This window comes from Saccostrea echinata, unplaced genomic scaffold (assembly GCF_033153115.1).
Source record: "Saccostrea echinata isolate AGI-Se365-2 ecotype Australia unplaced genomic scaffold, CSIRO_AGI_Sech_v1 ptg000016l, whole genome shotgun sequence".
Lineage (NCBI taxonomy): Eukaryota > Metazoa > Mollusca > Bivalvia > Ostreida > Ostreidae > Saccostrea > Saccostrea echinata.
The window spans coordinates 25,681,829-25,702,155 of record NW_026889765.1 but is presented as its reverse complement, the minus strand read 5'-3'; the positions used below and the strand labels follow the sequence as shown (position 1 = coordinate 25,702,155).

Below are 20,327 nucleotides of genomic sequence, written 5' to 3'. Positions count from 1 at the left end.
CACAAAAAACATGTGGCAATTATCTGACACAACGTTCTTCAATTTTCTCTAAGAAATACCCTCTAATTCAATTCAATTTGAAATCAGACAGCTACTTATTTGGCCTCCCTTCCTTAGGGGTGTCAGTTCCCTTTTTTAGTGACTTAAAAGTGGCATCCTCTGCAATTTAAGCTTTGATAGTCTCTACAGTCAAATTATTAATTAACAAGCTTCATTAAAAAAAATATACACTTGAACTTTGGTATTTTTACATCAATATCTCAGATACTATTGAAATTTTGAAGTGAGATGGAAGTTCTAACCATGTTTTATTTATGAAACTGAACATAAATATCTCAAATCCTCAGATACATGTATCTCTTTTTTTTTTTTTTCCAAGCTTATCAAGCTCCTGACCAAGATAATGATATTTAACTGTATACATGAAAAATGAATTATAAAGTCATCCTGTTTGATTCCATTGTGTTCTATGTTTGCTGCATTAATCAACATATATTATAAAACTATTTAATCCAATATTTAAATTAATGTGGTCCCCATGTGATTCCAAAAGAATGGGGGGTTGGACACCTAAAAGCCAAAAAAGCACTTTAATAGAAGTTTTAAAATAAAGTAAGAGAAGGTATTCATGAGAGAAATGTATGATGATCTTCACCCCCCCCTCCCCCTCCCCCTCCCCAAAGAAATGCATGCATTGCCAAGTATACTGGAAAGTAAAATTTTAACATAGCAGAACATATCTTGACATTATAATAAAAAGTTTCTCAGTAGTTTTTGAACATCTTTATAACTTCCATTCTAACATGCATGCATTTAACATGTCACAGTGCCTAGCTGAAGCTTCCATAAATATAAAGTTCCAAGATAATGAGATTTGACTGTATATATCCAGTTTATATGTACATCTTAAAGATATCCATACATTCCTTTTCATTCTTTCAATACCTAATGTCACTAACCCATAGTTTGGAGCATCTGATCATTAAGTTTTATTAATCAGTCAATCCTAAGGTTATCTAAACTCAATGTGGCTGAGAAAAAAATTGACTAAAGATTTAAGATATATCAAGATGATCAAGGATAAATACAGTCAAACCTCATTATCTAGAACCCAATGGGACTGAGAAAAAACTTCGAGCTATCCGGGGTAAAATACTTAAAGAATAAGGGATTGGGACTTCCAAATCACTTTGACATAACCATGGTATTCAAGATATCAGTGTTCAAGATACCGAAGTTCAACTGTAAAATTAATAATAAATAAATAATAACAATTTGGCCATCCTTAAAAAAATTGTTTATTTGGAATTGCCGCCTGGGAGTTTTCACACCCAGGAGGGAGGGAGGGATTCTTTTTTTTTTTTTTTTTATAACAAATTTAAGTTTATAGACTTCCAATTCACTTTCAAATGACTTTGACACTATTATTAATTATTACCATAAGGTATTCAATCAAGAAACCAAAGTTTAAATGTCACTATGCTTCATACATGTACATTATGTACATTCATATACAGTAGATTCTACTGAATACACATCTTTCTTTTTTTTAAATTCAAATAATAAGAATTATCTTACTATACGTTATTTAAAACAAAATGCACACAATTTTAATTTAATTTAGCATGAGTTTTATATAATAATGTCTTTGTAAAATCTTCAGCAAAACACGTGAAAAAAATTAAAAATTTGCTCATTTTCCAAATTCATTCAAATTTTTTTGTATTCAAAATATATACATACAAAACTTATCTATACGTGTATAGCCCCATGTTCCACATACAGGTCTACTGTAACTTAACGAGATTTCTTTATTATGGCCAGCTCCTGAAGTCCGGATAATGAAACAATAAGGGTACAATAAAAATTGATTTTGCAATAAATGTACCATCACTATCATTACAGACACTTTTGAAATCAATACACGTTCAGAGAGCACAATCAATCTATTTCCAGATGATTTCTCTTGTCATAAACCGTGTTTAATTCAGAAATTAGAAAACAGCGATCTGTGACAGTGCATGTTTTTTAAATTTCTACTTACTGTTTCAGCGAGGAAGTATCGGAAAAATCTAATCATGTCATCTCTTTTCCATCGCCTTTTCCTGCACGGGAAACTGTAAATAGTAGCATCGTTGTGTATTCTGTTACGCTCCGTCGCACTTCGATTGATGAGCGGAAAATTTCACGTGATCAGGATCTCCATAGTGATTGGATTGTATCGGCCGCCATATTTGTTTTGGTTTGCCATGTGGAATGTCGATAACAAATTACGGAAACGGATTTCCTGTGTGTTTTGGTTTATTTTAAGGTCATGAAAATTACAGACAATATGCAGACAGACATGGAAAACCTTGACGAACATCCAGATATAGATAAATTAGATCTGGAAGGAAATGATGGATCATGTGAGAGTGAAATTGATCGGTTAGAGTTGTATTCGCCGGGCTTAGATTCCCCAACTGAAAGAGGTGTAGCCAAAACTAAGAAAGAAGAGGATTTAATTCTGAAAATTATAAAACAGACAAAGGCACTTGGCTCTAATACACTAGAATTATGTGATAAAGGACTGTTACAAATTCCCCGTGAATTGTTAGAACTGAATAACCTTGAGGTAAATGTTCCCACATGTACCTGTGTACCTGCTTGAACATGTACAGTGGTATTTGATTTGTTTATATTTTTTATATATGAAAGTCTTGAGCGAAACACTGATACTTAGAGGTTATTTTTTTCTCTTTCATGTGTTTGGTGAGAGTTTGCGAAAGATATGTACCTAACTGACAAAATGTGTTCTTTATTGATTTTTTTATCTTGTAAATTATGTATTTTTTTAGATGTGCTACTTGTAGAACAATGTAATTAGTACTTAAAATTAGTAATCTAATATTACGCGAACCTATAACTATACTTTTACACTCGAATCAATAAATGACCTCAACTGACAATTTAAATACCCATAAGATATATATATATATATATAATAAAATATTTCTGAGGGGTGGTGAAAATGAGAAAGGCTTGGCTAGAAAATGGCATGTAAATTAAATTTCTCATTGTACATTTCAGTACCTGTACTTGGAGGGAAATGAATTGACAAGTCTTCCTGATGACTTCTTTGACTGCTTGCCAAGACTAACCTGGCTTGACCTCAGAAAGAACAAACTTTTACGATTACCAAGTGTATACACTGGCAGGCATAATCACCTTCGGACACTTCTCTTAGAAGGAAACAAACTTCGAAGTCTTCCACTTGAATTAGGTGCTTAGATTACACTGTAATTTGATTTTTTTTTTTTCCAGATGTAGATTAATTCAGAATTTGTAGCTAATAAATGAAATTGTTGATACCCATTAAGGTTTTATTTATGTGGAAACATTTTTAAGTTATTTATTTAATATATATCCATGTTGATGTTTAATTCTAGGTTTAATAAAGAGTTTAAATGGTCTGAATATCAGCAATAATCCCATTGAATTTCCCCCGAAAGACATTATGGAGAAAGGCACTACTGAAATTTTGAAGTTTCTCAGGGAAATGCTCCAAGCCAAGTCATCAGGACAACTCCTGAATGGTAATGTCAAATGAGGATAAATATTAGAATTTAGAACTTTTACATTTAAATGACAAAGAAACTATGTATGCTTCCAAAGACAAAAAAAAAAAATCTTTAGAAAATCGTACATGCAAAATGCAAAAGCATCTTGTACCAATCAATTCATTTACAGTACTAGAGTTACAATTTTTAGAAAAACCATTATTCACTTAATGCTTTGATTGAATTAATCAGTTATTATTTGCTGAACAATGTAAATTTTAAAAACACCCAATATGTTGCCATAAAATTAAAAAAACCCAATATGTTACCAAAAAACTGCAGATTTTCATATAAACCAGCATGTACTAATAAGTGTTCCCCCATTTATCGAAATATTTTCAGTACATGTATCCAAATTTTTGGCAAGGTTTGCTATGACGAATTGATTTACGTAGTGAGGAGATTTCAAGCTTATCCAGCTCTTTTTTTTGTCCTCCTCCCTCAACATTCATGATTTCAGTTCCCTCTTCATTGTAATTTTTTTCCCAATGTTTGTTTTTAAAAGTCTCTCCATATGTACATCTAGGTTCCCCTGGCAACGCAAGCAGTAGTAGTAGTTCTGATGACTGGGATGACGGCGATGATCTCCAGGACTACGCCAAGCGCCGGCAGAGAACTCTGGCTCTAGAGGATGCTAAAAGCACCACCACAAAATCTTCTGACCCATTCGGACCAGTGCCACAGCCGGTGGCACTTCATCAACCGGTCAGCTACACCGACAAAAAACAGGAAAAGGCTGAGAAAGTTCGCAGGGCAGGGGCATCGGGCACAGTTGAAAGGTGAGAGGAAGATGGGAAGAGGAATTTTTGTTGTTGAAAATTTATTGTCAAATTGAAATATCTTTCAACATTTCTAAAAAAATTAATGTTTCAATGATTAAGTATATTCCAATATGGTCTCAGTCAGGAAATAACGCAATAAATACAATCTTAGGTAAAAAAAAATTAAATTTAAAAATGTGTAAATGAACAAGCACTTTAATGTTCAAGATTTTTTTGTAATATTTGGAAATAATTATCAAATGTGTAGTTCTTCATAAACTATACTATTTTGGCTTTAAGCTTTAAAAAACACAGGTATGTAACCGGTTTGTTGTTTTAAGTCCCTTATCCCAAATTCCCTTAGATATGAATATTTCAAGCTTAATCAGAAAATTGCCAGGAAAACCCTTAGCTACCTATGTCACCCTAGCACCATCATGAAGGCATTAAATTCAATGATGTATGGGGCATATAATAGATATTACCTCTGCTACACTGTAGGGGTCCTTGGTATCTAGATTAGAATTTATGCTGTGATGAAAATTTTAGAAACAAATTAAAACCCACTGTCAATCATAAAAAGTAGATTTTCGATAAGACTTACAGATTTGATTCTATAACATATAAAGATATGAGAGATTGGAATTATAATTATTTACCTTTGTTAATATAAGCAGACTTACAGTTTGTGCAGACATATAGTAACAAATTACCCTGCCTTAAAAATATACTACATTAATGTGTTTTTTTAATATGTTGATCAAATTTTCAGAGTTGATTCAGCATACTGTACAAGAGAGGCCATGTATATGGATATTAGGTAGCCCAAGCTGTTTCTTTAAGATAATTAAATCATGTAAGATTCCAGCTAATACACAGTTGCTCCTCCTGACAGATATTATTCCTTGTTCTCCATCACTGCTATAATTAATAAATATATACCAAGTAATTAATTTTTTTTACCCTTTAATCTTGACCTTTCAATATATAACCCTTCTCTCCAATCATTTCCCTATAACTTCCTGTTAACATGTTCTAGTTAAATGTCTCATTAAGTGGACAGTGGTGATCAGTTCACTCATAAGGGTATAATATTTATCCTGTTCTTGATGGGAACTTTATGGTAACTTAACCCATTAAGTATCCAATACATGTATTTGTATCTTTCATGATGAATTGGTGCTGATGTAGAATGTATAATACATTTATTTATAATTGATGATATATCTACGATTTTTTCGATATCGAAATCTGTATGTGAATTTGGGACTTACTAATTTTGGTTTATGAATTTCTTCTGTCAAGAGAAACTTCTACCCCACAAAATTTCTGTTCTCATCTGATCATATACAATTATTGTAAAAGTATACAGTACATATAGTACTCAAATAAGACATTATGCTGTTCAAAGAGCAATTCTTGAAGAAATAAATTGGTAACAGTACTATTATGAAAAAAGTAGAGATGTAGGCAGATGCTGATATTCGGTCGTGTTATTATGCATTGACAGCCTTAAAAATGAATTTTATTTTACTTATAATTAAGAAATAAAATGATTCTGTATTTTTTATGAGTTAAAATATGTGGTTTCCCTTTGGCATCCAATTTAATTTTCAAGAACATCAGATCTCCTCTGTTTCCTAATTATTCTTTTTTTCTCTCTCTCCGTCAATTAAGTTTTCGACATATGCTTGAGTGTGGAAGGAGAGCTTCACTCCATCAGGTGTCTTTGAACAAACCTAGCTGCAGGTTTGATGCCAGTTGTTTACAGTTCATATATTTCATTAATAGCAAAAATTGCATGTGTTTTTGAATCAAGAGGTATCAATTAAAAATTTTTTTTTGCACTTTAATTTTTTTAAAATTTTTTCTATGAATTTCTAAATGACCACTCTTGTATTGTTCCTTTTTATTGGTCCTTCACTTGGCCAGTGACATTTTGCTTTTGTCCATCATTACACTGTGTTTCCATTCCTGGACTATTGCTTTGAACTCTGCAGCCAAAAATTGCTCTTTTTGATAGTTCTCTCCTGAATATTCTGTAGACTAATTGTTGACATAAGAATTGATATGTAATCAGCCCACTACTAGAATTCTGAAATTCCTTTTTCCAGGTCAGGATGAATTGTTGAGCCCCTCTATTGAAGCTAGGTTGATCAAACAGTGAAAATTTATGAAATCTTTCATTAATATATCCTTTTTTACTTGACAAAAAGGTTACTATAATAATAGATCATAAGAACATGTACTGGTAGTCAAGGACACATACATGTATCAAAGTAAAGATGACTTAGTTGGATTAACATATGATTTTTTTTAAATGCTGTTAGTGACAAACCTGGAATACAAAATGTATTATATTAAGGAAAATTTGCTGGATGATACTAATAGGTGATCATCATGGATTTTGGGATTCTTGTTTTTTTTCCTTAAAGTTGAAGTTATTTACTTAAGTTTACTAAAACATACATTATTATTATTTCATGTTGGGTAAACATTAATTACTGGTATAAGTATTTTGAATTGTTTCATGAAAGTTTTATATTCTTGTAATGTTTTTTGAACTGCACAAATGCACATGCATACATTATATCTATTTTAAAATTCAGTCTCTTAGAGTACCATTTTATCACTTTTATGCATCTAAATGATTCAATTGACTCATAAATTTAAAAAAAATAAATTAAAAAGCACAAAATCAATACATCATGATTTCTTTTTACTTGTGTACTCATAGACTTTAAAAGCTTTGACTTTGAGAACATATCGTTATCTAGTAGTGCTTTAATATCCTACACTTGTTTTTGTTTTTCAGTCGTAAAAAATCAGCTAGCAGTGTGTTGAATTGGCGAGTGAATCCATACCCTGAACCTCCTCCTGAAGAATACGCCAACTTCAAAATGACAGAGGAGCGAAAACTTGCCAAGGTCAAGGAACACAAACAGAAAACAGAAGCCATTATACAAAGGAGAAAGTAAGTAAGAGGAAGTCTAATAGAAGCCATTATACAAAGGAGAAAGTAAGAGGAAGTCTAATAGAAGCCATTATACAAAGGAGAAAGTAAGAGGAAGTCTAATAGAAGACATTATACAAAGGAGAAAGTAAGTAGTCTAATAGAAACCATTATACAAAGGAGAAAGTAAGTAAGAGGAAGTCTAATAGAAGCCATTATACAAAGGAGAAAGTAAGAGGAAGTCTAATAGAAGCCATTATACAAAGGAGAAAGTAAGTGAGAGGAAGTCTAATAGAAGACATTATACAAAGGAGAAAGTAAGTAAGAGGAAGTCTAATAGAAGCCATTATACAAAGGAGAAAGTAAGTAAGAGGAAGTCTAATAGAAGCCATTATACAAAGGAGAAAGTAAGAGGAAGTCTAATAGAAGCCATTATACAAAGGAGAAAGTAAGTGAGAGGAAGTCTAATAGAAGACATTATACAAAGGAGAAAGTAAGGAAGAGGAAGTCTAAGAAACTGAATCTGAACCCTATCATTCAAATCCAACACTTCATAGAAAATTAATTGGATTGATGCATGGGTCTACACCATGCATCTCACTCTTTACCATTGGCTAATACATTCACCACTGTTGTTGGCTCACATATATCACTGTGATGGGTATGAGAAATTGTGCATTTGCTTTAATTCATTATATTTAAATGCCTGTGCCTTATGTTTCTCCTTTAAGGTAGGTATTTTTATGAAAAGATTTTTTTAAAAGAAAAAAAGTTGTCTGTCATTCAGGTGGTCTGTGTTCATCTTGAAGAGAAATTGAATTGTGTGGTGGTTTTTTTTTCAAAATAAGAATATGCTTGTATTATAGGAGGTTATGCTTTTAAATTTTAATAATATTATATGCATGAACATTCATGACATAGTCTAATAGAATTTTTAAATTTCAGGGACAATGAAGCATTAAAAGACTGGAGAGTGAAATCAAAAAAGATGCAGCAGAAGAAACATTATGAAAGCATGATGAAAGGAACGAAAGGTAAATACTTGTGTTTTATACATATCCGTGAAGATTTTTCACAGTCTTAAAAAGTATGCAACATAAAAGATAAAACTTGCTATTATAGTGTTAAATTCATAAAATTAAAGTTGGAGTACAATTTGTTTTCTACAAACTTAGGATGTTGCATAAAAAAAAAATGATAGGTCATTTCCACTAATAGTTTCGTCACTCTCTGTTGACAAACAATGAGATGATTAATATTTAACTTATCTGAGCTTAGAAATATGCTGCATGCACAATTAAATGAGTGAAATTTAACTGACTTCACCTAAGATTAACACTTGGCTTGATAGACAAAAATCCTAGAGCCAACTTGCATTCATGTTTGAGAAATAAGGAGCAAGGTTCACATAAGGCCTTTTTTGGTCCTGTGAATTTCTGAAAAATTAGAACTGTTTAGTTTTATTTGACAGTGCATTAAATATCACTTTGAACATTGGTGGCTGCATATCTTTTAAAAATAAATTGGTATATCTACAGGACCATTCTATGCATTAAGTAAACCTAGCTTGTTTGTGAATTCATTTTACGTGCAAATATTTATTGCTATGATTGTGTATTTATTACGTAGAATGTTTCCACCATAAAAAAAAATAAAAATAGTCAAAGATCATGGATTTTAAGCTGACAATTCTCCTAAATAATGGTTGTATGGGTTTATAGTATTCAGCATATGTCACTGTTTGGTGTGATGCACTATAAACATGTTAATGCTATTAATAGTCCAAACTATGGGTGAAATTGTTATTATAATAAGTATATAACTGTTATTTCAGTTTATAACTACTTAATTCCTGTTGAAAGGGCATATTTTCTTTGGTTTTAAAAGTCAAATTAACAGAGTTTAACATGATTTGACTTGACCATTTCTTATCAGTTTTATAAACATAATTTTTTTTATTTTTAGATTATGTTGATGCTGTGGAGAAAGCCCCTTTTGATATTGACAAAAATCACATGAAGATTCCAACCAATGAGGAGAGAATTAAGGTAAGTCACATGATACTGACAAAAATCACATGAAGATTCCAACCAATGAGGAGAGAATCAAGGTTAGTCATATGATACTGACAAAAATCACATGAAGATTCCAACCAATGAGGAGAGGATCAAGGTTAGTCACATGATACTGACAAAAATCACATGAAGATTCCAACCAATGAGGAGAGGATTAAGTAAGTCACATGATACTGACAAAAATCACATGAAGATTCCAACCAATGAGGAGAGATTCAAGGTTAGTCACATAATTTTGACAAAATTCTGGCCAATGAGGAGAGAATTACTAAGTTATGGAAAGTTTTTATTTCAATCACATTCTGTATTGAAAATATTTCTTATATAGGAAGACGTAAAGAATGCCCATGAGAAGGTTAGGCGAGCTCTGTCACCATCCACTCGTCAGCGCATAGAGGAAGAGAAGTATGTTACTCCAGTACACTATAGATGTGAGAGATTTGATCAGCCCAAAAGTGGAAGTTTTTCAATTTGATGATAAAAAATATGGTTTCAGATAATTTATACACCAGATAAAAAAGTATTATAGCTCTTTTCAGTTTTCATGTCTTGCTTTCTGAAATTTTACACATATCATTTTATGCAGCTGAAACAATAAGGAAGTATGATTGAATAAATTGTATTTCAAACAATCTAATTGAAAATAGATCTTTGATCCACTCCGACTATAAGTAGCGATCTAGTAGAAGCGGATCAAAGATCTAATTTTAATTAGATTGTATTGCAAAGGAAAAATTTTGTTGCTTTCTTACATTTATGGTGCTTGATATGAAGAATAATTGCAAATATTCTATTGACAACTTACTATAGAAATTACACGAAAGACTACATTGTATAAACTTTATGTTGTTTATTGGGTAAAATAATCACATATTAAGGTTGTTACAATGATTGATGTGATGTAGATATTCAGTATAGTTGTAATGGTTACAGGACTGCAAGGATACGGGAGTTAGAGAGGAGAATAAAACAGCACACATCACAGATGCATGACAGAAGAAAACTCCCTAAGGGTACCCCACAGGAAGAAATGGAGGCTGCCAGAAGGGAGCTAGAAATTGTAAGTAATATAATACAAAATATTAATGCTTATTTTGAGAGGTGGGAAAAGAGTTTTCAAAGTAACTTTTTTTAAATGTTAATGAAATAAATGCTAATGATGTCAGTTTTATCTGGAATGTGATTGTAATATTTTAATTAAATAGAAAGTTTTCATGTCTGTGCTCATATTCTGTTTGATGAAAATTCGGGGCATGTTATTTTGGCCTGTGATTTTGTATGTTTATAATTTTACTTTTGGTTATTATTTTGAACTGTGTTGAAAATGCTGATTGGTATATGGCAAGGTTAAGTTTAAGGTCAAGGTCATATTAATGAAGAGGTGAAAGGTTAGATGAGAATTATCTGTGGCACAAAGCATTGTTTCTTGAACACAGGTTTCTTTCCACTAACAAAGGGATTGGTACATGTATTCCATAATTACTGATCAGAGAGTGGAGGGTACTATTTTATGCTTTGTTTTACAATTATTATCACAAAATGGTCATGTTGTACTTTCAGTAATTTATCATCTTGGTAATTTGATACTTTCAACAACTATTCATTTATTTTAGACTATCTCAATTAATCTGACAAATCAGTGAAAAATTGACATTCTTGATCATATGGTTTTTAAATGCATGTAATAAACAAATTTTATTAAAGGTAATTTTTTAAAAAAAATTATTAATCACAACAGTCATTTCTTTGAATTATATATTAAGAGATTTTGTTTTAATCTTCCATTATTCAGACTGAGAAATAATCATAACTGTATATTAGGTATATCTTGTACATACATAAGACATTGATTGAAATTTTTCAACATCAGCATATAATCCATTTCAATTTTTTCCCTAGAATCTTTTTAAAAAGTTTACAACTCAATAATGATAATAAATTAATATGTTTTTAGAAAGAAAATGTACTTCATTATTGAAAATATTGTTGTGAACAATATATTCCTAAAGCTACTTTGTAATGACTATAATGTATAGTGTTTGTACTATGCTGAACAATTAATGTTATTTATAATCAAATCAAATGAGAAATGGACATGTTATTGGAAGTTTGGTGGTGTTTAAAAATTTAAACTCATGCTGAATTAATACATTAAATAGACTATTGATATCACATGTTTATTATACATTGTATGCTAAATATGGTTAATACAGCTCTATCAGTCCTTTTCCAATATTTGAATCTGTGTTTTAGTTTAATATATTATATGCTTCAAATTGATTTTATTTGATATGTTCCTGGTTTAAAATACCAACCAAGACCCCTGATCTTTACTGCATTTATGCATGGCTTTAAAATTTAATAATTGTTTTGCATGATAACCATAACATTAAAAACAAAGTATGAAATTGAAAATTATTCCCATGAATAGCTCTCCTCAACAAAATCTGGGCAAGCACTTGTCACTCCAGAGCCCTGATTTACAAAAGAACTTAAGATCAAAAGATCAAAATGATATCATGCAAAGATCTTTATTTTTTTTTTACATTAATTTGAAAATGGTTGTATTCTTTTAGAAGTATTTAGAAAGATATTTTATGGAAACAATTTTAAACAGAAATGTAAGTTTTGTAAGATTTTACAATAAGTTAAAGTTTTTAGTCTTAGTTAAAAGTTCTGTAAAGTGGGCCCCAGGTTATTCAAGTGACAATACTTTAAAACGAGTTTTCAATACTTTAAAATTTCAAATGCAATTCAACATTTTTGGGATGCCAGTGTTTTCAAATTATGTGGAAAAATAGAACAAGTTGGCATTGATAAAAAGTCTTCTCATTGAGGATTTATTTGGCATGATTTTGTTGAGGTGAGCTATATACCCTCTTACACATATTGCTTTTGATTAAATTTAGAAAAGAAAACAAAAACTACAAAAAAAAAGGGGGGATAATATTTTATTAACAATTACTTGGTGGAAGTCTTGTGGTTCACTGAAGTAATAGGGCTTTAATCTTGTGGTTTATGGGAGATACGGCTATATATTAACAAAAATAAATTCACCAGTATTTTATTTTTTATTACATTGGAAAAAATAAAATTTTACAACAGCAAATTGATAAGATACCCTCCTCGGAGAAGTTTTAGCTGAGGGTGACAGACTTCTTGTTAATGAAAATCATATTAATCCTGAATTATTATTCCTTGCTAAGTAGAAAGATCTCTTACTACATCTGTGATTTTGCACTTAATTATTAACAACAAGAAATTTGAGGAGGAAGACTGAAGTAGTTTGTTTTGCCAAAAAATGAACAGTTTAAATTAAAAAAAATAATATATAATTATTACAAGGGACTTAGATGGCCATCATTAGAAATTATTTTTAGATGTAGTTGAATATTGAGAGGACTTTTAAGTAGATAATAAGCTTTACTCCTTGTCTAGGTGAAATCTCTGCAGAAAGACCTCCTAAAGCGCTATCAGGAACTCAAAGCATGGACCACAGGTTTTCTATAACAATCAATCTTGTAGACATTCTGTGCTTGCTTTCTACCAGTCCATTAATCACCAATGCATGCTTTGAATATGTTTAAACCTGGTTAACAATATATCAGAAGATAAAATATGATTTGGTTTAACAATTAGATTTTCTTTATGTTTTTATTACTATGTACCATGTAGGTGTCATTTAAATGTGTCTTAACTCACAATACCTTTTTTTTCACGTCATGTTAAGGAAAATCACAAATTTTAATTATTAATTAAAATAGATAATTTGAATGTGGGATAATTTCTAACCCAACACTTACAAAATACACACACTGACCTTTTGCACACATTAAAGTACAATGGTGATAAAGGCTTTCTGGGCTCTAGATTAAAATAAGCTAGTTATTAAATTATGAGATGTAGGAAAAGATGGTATACAGTGTATAAAATCTCTTGCCCTTTTGTCATTGCATGATAAATCATCACACTTCAATTTTAAAAATTTCTTTTCAGTTTATTTTTCTTTCAATATGCTAACTTTCTATTTGCTAGATTAGTCTAGATCAATATAGATATAATTATCATATTTAATTATCATGTATTGAAATTATTATATTGCATTCATTTGCTCAATATTGAATATTTGACATATTTATACATATATATTACATAAGTTCTACAGTTTTTTCTGCACTTCTCACTTACTCATTTTTGTATAAATTGCATAACGAAATATTATATATTAATTCTAGCATCATAAATATTCGTTCACATTTTATATACACATACATATACAGTGGAGTCTCACTAACCCAGATTAGTGTGTTCCCGGGCAAATTGTCTGGATTAATGATCAGAAGTTTCTGCGTTACAGAAACATACTTGGTATGTCTAAATATAAATTGTTCTTCTCAAATTTTGTCTGGAACGTGAAGTGTCTGGATTATTTGTGTCCGGATTAATGAGGATCCACTGTAATTAAGTAGAATGTTTATGCTACATTTTGTTGTTGAATAAACTGGCATAGGACCAATTGGAATAAAAAAAAATGGGAGAAGAAATTGCTATATTTACCACAAGTAAACTGATAAGTCAGATGAGATCAAAACAACTACATATATTAAAAAAATTATTAATGTATTTTAATTTCTAGCCTTCAACAACATGTACGTCTGTAGTATAGGAAATTCAAAATACCATAATGATTTTTTTAAAGTACAGATTAAAGCCTCCATTTATCTGTTAAGGACTATTATTTTATAACTTTATTAATTTTTTAAATATATATGTATTTATTTTTAAACCTCATTTGTATATTGGAGAAACTTATTTTAAGCAGGACAGACTTTTCGGGGACTGCTTCGTATAAGCATTATTTTACCACCCATCCCAAAATTCTAAATGTTTGGTAAGATCTAAGTGTGTGAATTTGGTGGCTAGATTTCAAATTTTATATCATATGCCATGTTCAGTATACATGTAGTAGGCTAATTAAGTAGCAGTTGTTATGAAAAAACATACGTAAATTAAACTCTAATTTTAAATTCACTCATTGCCACTGTGGTATGTTTTACAAAATAGTGAGTTAAAGTTTCAGATGGGATGTAAATGCATTGAAAGCAAAATTGGTTCATAATTAAGAATGTAATTGTGAAAAAATAATGAGTTCAGGTTAATAAATTCTATATCGCCCTCATCTTTTGCTGTTGGATCACAGTGAAGATTTGAATTACTAATAACTGATCCAGTGTAAAAACAGAGTTAATTATATTATGCAAGTTTGATAATGATATTTGAAATTTTTATTGAATAACACATTTGAAAGAAAATGCTTAAAGATTTTCCTATGTGCATATGGAAGTCCAAATGTGAGTGAATATTTTTTAATGACATTTAAAAAAAAAAAAATCAAATAAATTTATATAATTTTTAGCATTTAGGACTCAAGGCCTTAATGCTTAATTCCAGGAATGATGTATAGACAGAAAACTAATTCATTTCATAAGGTACTCCACATTGATTTGCATACGTGGAATTTTTCACAAAGTGTTCATATTAATTACAAAGCACTTTTAAAAGCCGAACACACATTGAGGATACTACAGAAAATTGACATCCAATTATCCCTTCCATGATTGTGTTAGAAATATTTCATGAAAAGTAAATACTTGACTCTCTTTTTTATATCCTAGTATACAAGTAAGAATTTCCACATTTTAAAAACTTTTAAATAAAGTTCATACTGGTAAGTACAGGCCAGTTATTAAAAGCATTATGTATGTAATCTAGGTAGCAGTTCAATGACATATTTATAAGACTACCATCTGCTGAAATTTTATTGGATTTCAAACAGATAATGGTTAAATAGAGTGCACCTACTAACTATATATATATACTGTACAATACTTTGAAGTAAAATGTAGAGTAAAAAAATAAAGAATATTCTCTTGGAGAAGGTATATTGTTAGATGGCTTATTTAAACAGTGCTGAAGACTATATGTTAAGTTAGCTTTATATTACAGATTCACAGCTCTCCAGAAAGTTTCCTCATGCATTTGGTAAAAAATAAGTGTTATAGTAAGAAGTATAGAAAAAAAAAACAGAGATTGCATGGACAGTATTAGACAACTTTATGAGAATCAGCATGTGTTCTCAAGATGCATTTTTTTCAGCTTCTGAATTTTCTTTGCATACATTTTTTTCTTCTTCATGGTAATTAATTTTCAGTGTCTTTCAAACACATTATTTCTGAATCAAGTTGTTAGTAACACACTATTTATGTAGAATAATGGTATAGTAACTGTTGCAAAATGTTACAGAACATGTGAATGAAGTTAATAATATACATACAATGTTTTTTGAAATAATTTTATTCATGGAGGAGGGGGGGGGGGGTGGTCAGTGTTTGTGGGCAACCCAAATTTTACGGGTTCACGGGGACATGATTTCATCTGTAACTCATATAATAAATCAATACTTTGAAGAAGAAGAAAATAGATATTGTGGATATGTAAATTCATGGGTATTAAGAGCAGCCCATGAAATCCACAAACATTGGACCGCAACAAACAGCAATGATACTACAGTAAATGTTCGAATTTAAAGAGAGTATTTAACATAAATGGACATTTACAGGAACCTCATTCTTTATAGTACTCAGGTCCACTTTTGACAATATTTTGATTTCTGAGTAAATGCAAACCCACATGATACTAAAATTTTGTTTTCTCAGAGAAGTAGTATTTATTAAAAAAAACAAAAACAAAAACAAAACAACAACAACAAACAATAAATAGTTTTATCAAAAAAATATCAATATAGTTTTCCTAGAGAAGTAGTAATTATTAAAAACAATAACAACAACAACAAAGAATGAAGAGCCATTCTCTGTAATGACTTGAACTTTTATATAGGAGCTGTGGCACGCATAGTCTCAGAATTTCTCCAAACTCTCTATGATAAAAGTCTTTGATACCGTTAACTCAAATCAGGCAAAAATTGGTTGCTACGTGTCATGGTTACCATAGCAACATGTCCTAAAGTTTGAAAAATGGCATTTTTCAACATCTTCAGAGTCCCATAGTTAACGTTTGCAGCAAAGCAAACAAGTTGCAATGACTGTTTCTGAAAGTTGAAGGCCTGGTGTCTTAAATGCATGATAAACATGTTTGGTAAATCATCTATAACTTACGTTACTATGGAAACAAAGTATTCAAAAGTAATAATTTTGTTCATTTAATTTTATAAAGTCATACACTTAAGAATAAAAACAATTATAGGTTGAAATGCAAGCAAATAATAGAGAAGAGATCTTTGTAACATATACCAAGGACAAAATATGATATTTCTTATAGGTTGGCAATGGTTGCCATGGTTTTAATACCACAAAAGGATTTTAAATTTACTCTCTTAGTGTTTTAATCTTATCCTATCTTTTTAAAAAGCATATTTCTATATAACTGATGATCAATTTTTAAAGGCCTTGGTGTGACCCTAATTTTCACATTTCAAAAAATTCAATTTCAATTCTTTAAATAGTGCATTGCTGTGGAAATAAGGCGAAAAACATGCATAAAAATCTGAAAAATACTCTGTTTCCTTGGATACGTACCGTTGTATGTAGATTACCAAAACTTTAATGATTTATGTATGTGAACAACTAACCTGACTTTCAATTTTGACTATCACCCAATCTCTAACTGGATGCAAAAAGCTGGCACATAGGGTCTAATATTTACAAAAAATTAACAAAATCGAACATTTTCTCTTCTTGGTTACCATAGCAACAGTGTTGTATTTTTCAACAACCTTTATCAATATATGATATTCAACTTTAGTTCTACGAGATAAGTACTATTAAGGTGATTCAAATGATATTTTTCTTGATTAGTAAAAGGTTGGTAAATTCCTAAAGCAGCAAAAAATATCACTTTAAACAACTAGTACATTGTTTCCATGGTTACACAGCAAAGTAACAATTAATCTCAATTTTTCTTATGTTGTCGGTGTTGCAAGGTTCTAAGGATGCATATGTGCCAGTCATGAATTTTATTGTTTTCCCTCACGATAGTAGCATTAACCCAATCATAGCAACAGATTTTGCATGGTGACTCTGTGTTACCATAGCAACCATGAAAGTTATTTTTAGAATAATATTGCCAATACCTAATTACAGGAGGTCAAATATTTTTCATTGTTTTTCTTACGTTGTTGATTGAGTTTGATCATGTAACATCTATCATTTGTGGCTATAGAGTGTTTTTCAGCATTTTTCAGCATCTAAAATGTATTCCAAATGTACCCATGGTTACCACTTACTTAGAGATAAATTCTAAATAGTTTCTTTATAGCATAAGTGGCAACAAGGTGTCATGTTTTTGGGAGAATGGTTTGATTGTTTTTCTTAGTCTTTATTAAAGATTTAAAGTGGCTGAAAATCTCAATTTTTTCAACTTTTCTGGCTGTTACCATGGTAACCAAGACACATAGCAACGAAATTTTATTTGATATGTTTCTGGTGTCAAGTTGTAATAATGGGCAAAGTTTCATCAAAATCGGTGACCATGCGTGGCAAAGAAGTTTAAGTGGTTACAGATAATTGCTATTAATAGTTTTATTAAAAAAATATCAATATAAAAACAAAAAATATAAACTACTTATCCTCTAAACAATGGCTGTAGCTATTATATATATGCTTGCGTCTTCCAACTTAATTGCTAAAGTATTGTAAATATATCATAACTTCATACAATGCTATACAACATATATTTAAAGCTAATGTTGGGTAGTTTACTGGTTAAGGAGGAGCTTGGTAGAGTGTACAACAAATTATTCAATCCTGTGTTAATACAATAATTGATTATGAGAACTGAGCAATAATGAATAAACCATACTGCATGGTTAAATATTCATTGCATGAATGAATGAAAGTAGTTCATGTACATGTAGTAGCCTTTCTATCCTGAAGTCTTCTTTCATATAATTTTTTTTAAAGGAAAAGAATGGAATTTACAAATTAAACATATTCAATTTTAATATCAAAAATAATATATACTGGAAATGTTGTAAATTAAACAATGTCAAAGGAAATTTAAAACAATTTTATTATCAAAGTCATCATAAGAAATGCAAGTTGCAGGAATAATTTTTGAAATGTCAGTGTATTATTTACTGAAATTGTATTGACACCTGAACAGGTAGAAGTTCTAATACTTCCACTAGAGATTTATTTTGGCATTAGACCTCTGCAATTCCATAGTCTGGCCAGTAAGTTACATTCTACATGTAGAAAATAGCTATTGTTTTTCTTATAGTGGAACTATTATATACGTGTACATTTTCATTGGAATTTTTTCATGCTATATTGTTTAAACTTTACTTTAATATTTAGTTAGATATGAAATCATTATTAAGAAAAGACATATTTTTAAAATAATTTTTACACTTAATCACTTAGTTTAGAACCTTTCAAATACATATACTAAAAATAGTTTATGACAAAGCTATTTCAGTTCTAGAATAGCTTTATTTTTCACAAATTGTGAGAATTGTGTTTGAAAATTCACATTGTTGAAATAAAACCACATGACCATTTTGTATGTTTTTGAAGTGTGTTTGCCGTGGGTTTTTTCCCCTTGTTTAGTTTGAATATCCAGTAAAGATGAAGTGATTTTTCTAGAAAGATGTCAAATTTTAAATTATAAAACATTATTCTGGGTATTTCTTTAGGCTGAGGATTTGCACAAAGAATTGATGTCCACAAGGAAGAACTTGGAGTACCGGTTTAAAGCATTTACAGGAGATCTCAGCTCTGGTCAGATGTACAGAAGAAATCGTGTCCCGAAAATCTAGTCATTGTTTACCAGTGTAGAATTAAAAACTCAAGGATAGTGATGAAAAGTGCTTAAATGGGTTAGCATTGTATGTGAAAACTCTGGCCAATAAGGTTCATACTGCAGTTGTTCTATGAAAGGTGCTAATGGTAAAAATTGCTGATGTTAGATAAATTAATATTCCTTAATTCATATTCCATAATTCACGAAAAAAAAATCGTAATATCACATGATAACTGATGATGGATGATTTGAAATGAGTAACTGTTGCTCAGTAAATTTTACTATGTTTCTATTGGCACTGATGCATTGCAGGTTACCTAAAGATGCACATTCATGCTGCCTGCAGCTGCAGCATGGGCACCAGTTTATTTTATTATTTTTTTTTTTGGACTTTATGAACTTATATAACGGTATATGTATTTACTTTTGTTTGATCAACATATATTTCAGTCCGTCCACATTACATGTATAAACATGGTGTTTTGTTTTAATGTTAATTTAAATTCAGATAAAATTTTGTCAAACAAAATCAATCCCCTGTGTTGAGTTGTCAATCATGCCTCAGACGTAAATGTATTATCCGATGGTAGAGACTGAAACAAAGAAAGTTTTCCTTTGTGTTCATCTTTCAGAAATATTTTAATATTTACCGACTTCTTTATCAGTTCCTCGAAGTCTTAATATGAAATAAAGAAAAAATATTTATACATGTCTTCAAATACTGCACATTTTTGAACGAGCAATATGCAATACACGATCTTGATTCACGTAAAGAAGTTAGACCTAGCTCTTTTCTGCATGAACCCCCCCCCCCTCCCCTCCCCCACACATATACAGTCCCTGAAATGTTCTACTTTCCCACTTGAACGGTGAACGAACGCTGAACGAACGCAGAGCGAACAATGAGTGAACGCTGAACACAACTTGGTGAACGGTGAGCGAACGCAGAACGCGAGCGCAAAGTGAACGGTGAACGCAAGATGAACGATTTATTCGGAATGCTTCTGATCTTTTTCTTGCATTGTATCTATTCTATTGTATTCTCGTGTCTAGCGCAAAAAAGTAAATAAATAAAAATAAATAAATAAATAATTATTCCAAAATTTTCCTAAGAAAGAAG

General features: G+C 30.6%; 2 protein-coding genes across 6 annotated transcripts in view; one reads left to right on the top strand and one right to left on the bottom strand.

Moving 5' to 3' along the window:
• Window positions 1-2,136, bottom strand: part of LOC133188596 (serine/threonine-protein kinase 32B-like) — a 31,880-nt gene extending 29,744 nt beyond the window's left edge. Inside the window, exon 1 of the mRNA XM_061324085.1 lies at window positions 2,045-2,136. The gene's annotated coding sequence lies outside the window, so the exon portion shown is untranslated. The remainder of the gene's footprint in view (window positions 1-2,044) is intronic.
• A 129-nt stretch (window positions 2,137-2,265) lies between these two features.
• LOC133188595 (leucine-rich repeat-containing protein 27-like) lies at window positions 2,266-19,655 on the top strand. 5 transcript variants are annotated; one of them, XM_061324080.1, is made up of 14 exons: window positions 2,266-2,614; window positions 3,070-3,262; window positions 3,429-3,575; window positions 4,126-4,378; window positions 6,038-6,109; window positions 7,176-7,334; window positions 8,259-8,347; window positions 9,279-9,361; window positions 9,717-9,793; window positions 10,322-10,448; window positions 12,827-12,887; window positions 15,395-15,430; window positions 18,569-18,638; window positions 19,101-19,236. In XM_061324080.1, the coding sequence occupies exons 1-13, from the start codon at window positions 2,315-2,317 to the stop codon at window positions 18,610-18,612; spliced, it is 1,641 nt and encodes a 546-aa protein (XP_061180064.1). In that variant the 5' UTR covers window positions 2,266-2,314; the 3' UTR covers window positions 18,613-18,638; window positions 19,101-19,236. The 5 variants fall into 5 exon arrangements, with proteins under 5 accessions (XP_061180064.1, XP_061180067.1, XP_061180066.1 ...); XM_061324083.1 differs by lacking the exon at window positions 6,038-6,109; XM_061324082.1 differs by lacking the exon at window positions 15,395-15,430.
• The last annotated feature ends 672 nt before the right edge of the window (window positions 19,656-20,327 follow it).

Coding starts and splice junctions, on each gene's coding strand:
- LOC133188595 (XM_061324080.1), top strand. CDS start 2,315: ATGAAAATTACAGACAATATGCAGACAGACATGGAAAACCTTGACGAA. Junction 2,615..3,069: donor TAGAACTGAATAACCTTGAG/GTAAATGTTCCC, acceptor TGTACATTTCAG/TACCTGTACTTGGAGGGAAA. Junction 3,263..3,428: donor AAGTCTTCCACTTGAATTAG/GTGCTTAGATTA, acceptor GTTTAATTCTAG/GTTTAATAAAGAGTTTAAAT.